The 7,947-nt window shown below is 73.4% G+C and overlaps 1 protein-coding gene across 1 annotated transcript; it reads left to right on the top strand.

Moving 5' to 3' along the window:
• Positions 1–2,032: 2,032 nt before the first annotated feature.
• NR4A1 (nuclear receptor subfamily 4 group A member 1) lies at positions 2,033–7,458 on the top strand. The gene is made up of 7 exons (XM_080570762.1): positions 2,033–2,227; positions 4,755–5,521; positions 5,802–5,931; positions 6,024–6,175; positions 6,269–6,471; positions 6,557–6,735; positions 6,822–7,458. The coding sequence occupies exons 2-7, from the start codon at positions 4,757–4,759 to the stop codon at positions 7,070–7,072; spliced, it is 1,680 nt and encodes a 559-aa protein (XP_080426888.1). The 5' UTR covers positions 2,033–2,227; positions 4,755–4,756; the 3' UTR covers positions 7,073–7,458.
• Positions 7,459–7,947: the final 489 nt, after the last annotated feature.

Genomic DNA, 7,947 nt, shown 5'->3' with positions numbered 1-7,947 from the left:
CACCGGTTTTGCCCCCGCTCCGGCCGCGGGGTGCGGGGCCCCGGTGGGTCCCGCCGAGCGCCGGGGCCGACCCTGCCCGGGGGAATCCCCGCGGGGGCGGCACCGGTGCTGCCGCCGGGATTCCGTGACGTCAGCGGCGGGCATGACGTCACGGGGCCCCAGCTCGGGGCGGGTGGCGCGCGGCGGCGGCGCCGGGAGCCGGGACCGGGACCGGGACGGGGCGAGGTAACGGGAGGCGCGGAGGGGGCGGCGGCAGCGCCCGGCCCCCGGCCCGTTCCCCCGTTCCCCTCGAGTCCCCCGGTAGCTCTGCCCCCCCCCCCCAACACCCCCTGCCGGTGTCCCCGGGCCCCCCCGGTCCTGGGTCTCGCCCCTCGGCGCTCCTTGGGAGGCCCGGGCGGGGACCCAGAGCCGGCGGTGGGGTCCCGAAGACGCCCCCCGGGGGGGCCCCTTCGTGCTGGGTTGGGGGGGGGCACTACCGGGGGTGCCACTACCGGGGGGCAGCGGTAGTGCCACCGGACAGAAGGCTGGCGTTGAGCGGAGGGGGCATTGAACGGGGGGGGGGGGGCACTAACGGGGGGGGCTCGGACTGGGCGGGGGGGGGGGAGGGACACCAACGGGGGGGCTCAGACTCGGGGGGGGGCACTACCGGGCGGCACTGCAGCAGGCCGGCATTGCCGAGGGCGCTACCGGGGGGCTCCTTGCCAGGGCTGGTGGGGGGCAGCAGCCGGGGGGCACCGGGGGTCTCGCCCCGCCCCGCCCCGCCCCGGGCCCCCCCCCCCCCCCCGGTCCCGCGGGGGCTGAGCTCATCTCCCCGGCCCGAAGCGGTTCTCCCGGCCGGGCGGTGCTGGGCGGCCGCCAGCAGCCGCCGCTGTTTCCATCGGCCCGGCCAGGGTCTCCCCGCGGGCAGAGCGGCCGGGGGGGGTGGGGGGGGGGAGCGGCCGAGAAAGGGGGTCCCCAAGGGGGGGCTCCCGCAGAGCCCTCGGGGTGGCCCCCCCCGCGGTTCGGGGCACCGGGGAGGCCGCTAACCCTAACCCTAACCCTAATCCTAACCCTAATCCTAACCCGAGCCCGGCCCCGGTGGGAGTGGGACCCGCAGCCCCCCCCCGGTTGTAGGGTGCCCCCCCCTCCACACGCCGGTTCGTTCCCCCCCCGGTTGTCCCGGGTCCCCCGCGGCCCCGCTCGGCCCGGGCCGGCCGACAGCGGCTCGGCACGAAGGCGCCGCCGAGCCCGTCCCGGCTGCGCGGCTCTCGGTCACCTGCGAGCACCGGGGCCCGCGTTAAAAATAGGGGAACCATCGGAACCGGCACCGGTGCGTCCAGGAGCGGGGACCGGCGGCGCCGAAAGCCCCGCTCCTGGCTTCCAGGGACGGGAGGAGGGAGGTGACCGGACCGGGGGTGCCCCGAGCGCTGGGTGGCACCGGGGTAGAGCTCGCTGTTGCCCCGCCGCCCCCGCCGGTAACCGGGTCCCGCACGGCCGGAGCTGCCCGGGGTCCTCCCGGTGCCCGCGGCCCCGGGAGCTTCTCTGGATGCCGGGGCTCTGGGGAGGACACCGGGGGTACCGGCACTGGGAGGGCACGGGAACTACCGGCACCGGGAGGGCACGGGATCTACCGGCACCGGGAGGGAACCAGGGGCGCTGGCACCGGGAGGGCACGGGAAAGTCGGCACCGGGATGGCACCGAAGACACCGGCGCCCACCGGCATCGCGGCTACCGACCCCAGGAGGGCACTGGGGCCACCGGCACCGGAGCTACCGACGGCGGGAGGCACCGGGGACGCCGACACCGGGAGGGCACCGGGCGTACCGGCACCGGCAAGACACCGGCACCGGGCTACCGCACCGGGACGCCACGGGGAATACCGGCACCGGGCGCACGGGCGGCGGGCCCGGGAGCCCCGGAGAGGGAAAGGGATGGGGGGGGAGGGGGGGGGGGAGGGGAGGGAAGCGGGGGGCGCCCGGGCTATTTTTAGCCGGGGCCGCGCTGGGGTATTTTTAGCGCGGGCGCCGAGGTTGCGTCAATGGAACCCCGCGTGCGTCACGGCCGCGCCCCCGCCGGAACCGCCCCCCCCGCTCCTTCTACGGTGCCGCCGTGCGTCACGGGCCCGCGCACCGCCCCGCGCGTCACCGAGCGCTTAAGAGAAAGTAGTGGCCGGGGCCCGAGCCCGGCGGAGCCACCGGCAGCGGCGGCGGCGTGAACGGGACCGGAGCGCCGCGCCCCGGCACCCGGGTACGGGTCGGGAGGAACCGGGAGGATGCCCCCGGGGGTGGGGGGTGGGGGGGTGGAGGGACCGGGATGGAGGAGTCCCCGGTGGGGAACGGGGGCGGTGCGCGCTCTGCGAGGTGCGGGGGGTTGGGGTGGCCCGGGGGCAGCGGGGGGGGCGTCCCGGTGGGACGGGGGGCGAGGGGGGCGCGGGGTCGGGAGGTACGCGCCCGGTAAGGTGCGCGGGGAGCGGGGGTGCCGGGGGCGCCGGAGGATGGAGAGCCCCGGTAGCACCGCGGGTAACGGGGTCAGGGCAGCGCCGAGCAAGGAGCGTGGAGAGGGGGCGGCCCGGTGGTGACGCCGGGGGGAGTCGGGGAAAGGGAGCGGGTGGCGTGCGGGATCCCCGGCACGGGCAGTCCCGGTGTCACCGGGGAGAGCGGCGACGGAGGCTGCCCCGGCAGCACCGGGGAGCGCTGGAAGCCAGCGGCGGCGCGGGCAGACGGAGCGAGGGGGTCCCGCCGGCACCGGGGCAGCCGGGCTCCGTGCACGGTGCGCGGGGTTGGGGAGCTCCGGTGGCACCGGGGAGAGCCGGGGCTCAGCTGCCCCGGGGCGCTCCGTGCGGCTCTGCGGGGGGGAGCCGGGCAGCGGCGGGACCGCGGTTCTCGGGGCTGCCCCCGGCCGCACCGGGCAGCACCGCGGGGCCGGGGCACGGCTGCTCCCCGCGCCCCCCGCCTCTGCCTGCAGCCGGGGGTGGGGGGGGGGGGGGGGGCAAAGCCCCAGCCCCGGCGCTGCCTTCCCGGTGGCACGGCGCAGGCAGCACCGTGAGGGGCCTGGCAGCGGCTGCACGGTGGCAGAAGGCAGCAGGTGCCGGGGGGAGGTGGGCAGCGCTCCCCCCTGCGCCGCCAGCTGCTCTCGCCCGCCCGCAGCCCAGGGCCCGGTGCCAGGGGCTGCCACCAGCCTGCGTCGGCAGCGGGCTCCGGGCAGGGCTCTGGGCAGCTTCCCGCGCTCCCCAGCGAGGAACCTGCAATTAATGCCCGGGCAGCGCTCACTGCCTCGAGCTGCGGGGGCTGCTGCAGAAATCTGGGCGCCGACTGCGCCTGGTCCCCGGGGGATTTCGTGCTGGGGACCCCAAACGCCGCGGGCAGGCAAAGGCACGAGCGTTTGAATAGGCAAAAGGAGAGGAAGCGGCAACTGCGCCAAGCGCTGCCCGCTGCCGCTGGACGAAACCTGTGCGGGGTTTGTAGGAACGGGCTGGAGGTTTGCATGGAGCAGCGGGTGGGCAGCAATTTGCAGCCGGGATTTGCGTGGCACCAAGCTGCTGGCAGAGCCGCCGCGGCCCCCGCCGTGCCCCCGGCATCGTGCCCTGCAGGAGGCAGCCGGCGTTCACCGGCCCCTCAGAAAAATCTGCACCGTGGGAGCTCTTTGCGCTTCCCTACGTTGGCCTGGCCCCGTTGGTGGAAAGGTGCCACGGGGGGGGGGGGGGGGGGGGGGGGGGCACGCATGTCTGCCCGGTAAATCCCAGTGTGGCTTGGTCCCAGGAGGCCGAAGGCTCTATTTTGGGAGCACGGGACAGCCAGCCCGCAGGGGGAGGTGGCGCTCGGCGGGGGACACTTTGTGTCTGTGTGGCACGCCAGCCACGATCCCCCTCTGCCCCGACAGATGGGGACAAACCCCACCATGGCACGGGGGCACCGGGAGCAGGCTGGGGCCGGTGCCACCAAGGGGGTAGCAGGGCCGGGCCCACGCAGGGTATTTTTAACCAGTTCCCCGGGTGGGTGTCAGCTTTCTGGACAGCGCAGCGCGAGAGCTGCAGGGACTTGGCTGGGGGTGGCCATCGGGCAAACTGGCACCGCGCTGTGCCGGGGCTCCGGCCCGCGGCCTCGGTGCCAGGCGCGGTGTGACCTTTAAAGGTCTGCGAGATGAATTACATTATCGTCTTGCCATGAGGGTCACCACTGTCTTGGCTTTCAGCTGGACCTGAGACTCCTGTTACGTGTCTCCGCGGCCGCGGGGCTGGATCCGGCCACCTGTGCCTTCCATGCTGGGGGCTCCTTGCCCCCATGCAGCGGCTCCGGCTGCAGCCTGCCCTGGGCCGCGTTCGCCGTTCCACTGAGCTCCAAAACGGCTCCCGGGGGAGCCGAGCGCCCTGGCTTAGCCTCGTCTCAGGGCCAGCTTCAGCCCCCCCCGGCCTAAAGACCGGCTTCCCTCAGCCAGACCGGAGCTTGGGAATCCGCCGGCCGCATTCCTCCCTCCTTCCCTTTCGTCGGCTTTGCTAACCCAGCGTTTTGGGGAATGTCCTTTGCTCCCATTGGCTGCGGCGTGACCTTTCCTGGGGACAACAGCGGCTGCCACAGGGCCCTGGGCTTGCGAGGGGGATGCCTTGGCATGCACCAAGCCCAGCGCCGTGGCTCTCACCCCTCTCCATCCCTTGGCACAGGGTCCCCGGGGCAGCAGGGTGGGTGCGGGCAGCAGGGTGGGTGCAGCAGCAGGGTCCCCGCAGCAGCAGGGTCCCCGCAGCAGCAGGGTCCCCGCTGACGCCCCGCTCTCCCCGCAGAGATGCCCTGCATCCAGGCGCAGTATGGCACGGCCGGCGCTGGCCCCTGTGAGCGCTGCCCCACCGAGCTGCTGAGCCCCGACGGCGGCCGCTTCCCCATGGAGGTGGCCGGTGCCGACCTGGCGGCCGCTCCCGCCCTGCCCAGCTTCAGCACCTTCATGGAGAGCTACGCCGGGGAGTTCGACGCCTTCCTCTACCAGCTGCCGGCCAGCAGCCAGCCCGCCGCCTTCAAGCTGGAGGACTTCCAGGTGTACGGCTGCTACCCCGGCGCCTTCGGGCAGCCCGAGGAGACCCTCTCCTCCAGCGGTTCGGACTGTTACGGCAGCCCCTGTTCCGTCCCCTCGCCGGCCACGCCGGGCTTCCAGGCGCCCCAGATGCCAGGCTGGGAGGGCTCCTTCGGGGCGTACTCACCGCCGCCGAGCTACGAGGGCGGGCGGCCTTGGGCCGAGCCAGCAAAGGGCGGCGCGGCGCAGCCCCCCTTCTTCGCCTTCGGGCCCCCGGCCCCCAGCCCCGGTGGCTCCCCCGGGCCCCTGAAGGACCCGCGCCTGCTGGACACGGACGCCTTCGCACTGCCCCAGGGCTCCCCCGGGGCTTTCTCCGGGCTGCCTCTGGCCCCCGCCTCGCCACTGCTGGAGGGGCCCACGCTGGCCCCCGCCAAGACGCGCAGCCCCGGGGCGGGCGAGGGACGCTGCGCCGTCTGCGGGGACAACGCCTCCTGCCAGCACTACGGCGTGCGCACCTGCGAGGGTTGCAAGGGTTTCTTCAAGGTAAGAAACGCCGCGAGGGATATCCCTACCGCGCCTTGCAGCAGCGGGAGAACGCTGCGTTGCATCCCCGGGCGCGGGTCGCCCTGAGAGGGACGGGGCAGGGAGAGCGGCCCTAGCCCTGGTGTCCCCAACCCCAATGTCCCGGTGGCACAGCGGGGCCCCCCCCCCCGCAGCTTTGGAGCCGGATGCGAGGCCGGAGCGGGCGGCAGAGGACAGAAGGGCTTTTGTTCGGTGGCTCCGCGCCCCGGGCTGAGCTCGCTCGCTCCTTCCCCGCCCGCAGCGCACGGTGCAGAAGAACGCCAAGTACATCTGCCTGGCCAACAAGGACTGCCCCGTGGACAAGAGGCGGAGGAACCGCTGCCAGTTCTGCCGCTTCCAGAAGTGCCTGGCCGTGGGCATGGTCAAAGAAGGTACCGGGGGGGTTAGGCGGGCACAGCTGGGGGGACCCCCCCAGTCCCCAGCTGAGGACGCCAGCGCTCATTGCACGTCCTGCTGCCCGCAGTGGTCCGGACCGACAGCCTGAAGGGTCGCCGTGGCCGCCTGCCCTCCAAGCCCAAGCAGCCTCCGGACGCGTCCCCCGTCAGCCTCATCACCTCCCTGGTGCGGGCACACATCGACTCCGTCCCCAGCGCCACCAAGCTCGACTACTCCAAGGTAGGGCCGGGCCGGTGCCACCCCGTGCCACCGCGAGCTCTCCCCGGGGCCTGATCCTGACCACCCCGCGTCCCCATCCCGTCGTCCCGGCAGTTCCAGGAGGCGGCGCCGTGCCAGTTCGAGAAGGAGGACTCGGTGGACGTGCAGCAGTTCTACGACCTCCTCACCGGCTCCATGGACGTCATCCGCAAGTGGGCTGAGAAGATCCAGGGCTTCGCCGAGCTGCCCAAGGAGGACCAGGACCTGCTGCTGGAGTCGGCCTTCCTGGAGCTCTTCATCCTGCGCCTGGCGTACCGGTGAGCCGTGGCACGGTGCGGGGCGGCGGGGACGCTCGGGGCCGTGCCGGGGTTTGGGGGGGTGACGCTGAGGCTGTGCCCGCAGCTCCAGGCCGGAGGAAGGCAAGCTCATCTTCTGCAACGGCGTGGTGCTGCACCGGCTGCAGTGCGTGCGGGGCTTCGGCGAGTGGATCGACGCCATCCTCGAGTTCTCCCAGAGCCTGCACCGCATGAGCGTGGACGTGCCCTCCTTCTCCTGCCTCGCCGCCCTCGTCATCATCACAGGTGAGGCGGGACGGGGGTCGTGCCCTCCCCCCCCCCGCCACGGGCGTCCCCCCCGCGGCCCTCACGCCTCGTCCCTGCCTGCGCAGATCGCCACGGGCTGAAGGAGCCGAAACGGGTGGAGGAGCTGCAGAACCGCATCGTGGGCTGCCTCAAGGACCACGTGGCGGCGGGCGAGCCGGGCCGCCCCGGCTGCCTCTCCAAGCTGCTGGGCAAGCTGCCCGAGCTGCGCACCCTCTGCACCCAGGGGCTGCAGCGCATCTTCTACCTGAAGCTGGAGGACCTGGTGCCGCCGCCGCCCATCGTCGACAAGATCTTCATGGACACGCTGCCCTTCTGAGCGCCTCCAGGGGCTGCCACCAGCCCCTGGCTCACGCTCTGCCCCCCCCACCCCCCCCCCCCCAACAGCCCACCCCGGCCCCGGGGATTGCCCGGGTCCCCCTGGGGATGGCCGGGTCCCCTTGGGGACGCCCGGGTCCCCCCCCATGTGCCTTCACGGCGCCGGCAGCGTAAGGCCAGCCGGCGCGGTGCTCCCTCCTCCCTGTACAAACGCCCGCGTTGTAAATACCGAGAGGCCGGATCCTGTACATAGCAGGGGGTGCAGGGAGGGGGCTTCAGGCCGGCGCCCACCGGACCCCCCCAGCCTCCGCCTGCTCCCCTTATTTTATTTTTTTTCTTCGTTTCTTTTGGCCTTTTTCTGTATATAAACTTGTACGTACAAACCGACGGCACCCACACCCCACATTTATATTTGTGCACGCCCCCCTCCCCCCCCCCCAGGGCTCTTTCACCCTCTCTCCCCCACCCCCCAAGTAATATATTCTATATTTAATATATTGAAATTCGGACGAGCGCTGCCCGCTGCCGCTCTGTGAGCCCGGACGGGGTGCAGGCAGCGGCGGCTCCGGTGTCGGCGGCGGGGACAGCCGGGGCTCCGCGGCCACACGTTGCCCACGCCGCGGCCCCGCTGCCCTTGAACCGTCACTCACCCCCGTGGCGGCGGCTGCCGCGGCCCCGCACCTGTCGCCCGCCTGATTTATCCTCCCCAAAATAACCCGGGAAGCGTGACCGCCAGCCCCCAGCCTGCCGGGGTGCAGGGACGGGGCTCCGGGGACGCTGCCAGGAGGGGACGTTCAGGGGGCAGGACACCGGGGGGGTGGGGGGGGGGGGGGGGGGGGGTCTCGCTCCCAGCCAGGGTCTTGCAGCCGCACTTGG

The sequence above is a fragment of the Anser brachyrhynchus genome (assembly GCF_964034855.1).
Source record: "Anser brachyrhynchus genome assembly, chromosome: 29".
NCBI classification, from domain to species: Eukaryota; Metazoa; Chordata; class Aves; order Anseriformes; family Anatidae; genus Anser; species Anser brachyrhynchus.
This window is presented reverse-complemented; position numbering and strand designations above follow the sequence as displayed.

What these genes read in the sequence shown, in the direction of transcription:
- NR4A1 (XM_080570762.1), top strand. Translation starts at nt 4,757, where the DNA reads ATGCCCTGCATCCAGGCGCAGTATGGCACGGCCGGCGCTGGCCCCTGT. An exon ending in GTTGCAAGGGTTTCTTCAAG is followed by an intron (nt 5,522 to 5,801) that starts GTAAGAAACGCC and finishes CCCCGCCCGCAG; the next exon opens with CGCACGGTGCAGAAGAACGC. An exon ending in CGTGGGCATGGTCAAAGAAG is followed by an intron (nt 5,932 to 6,023) that starts GTACCGGGGGGG and finishes TGCTGCCCGCAG; the next exon opens with TGGTCCGGACCGACAGCCTG.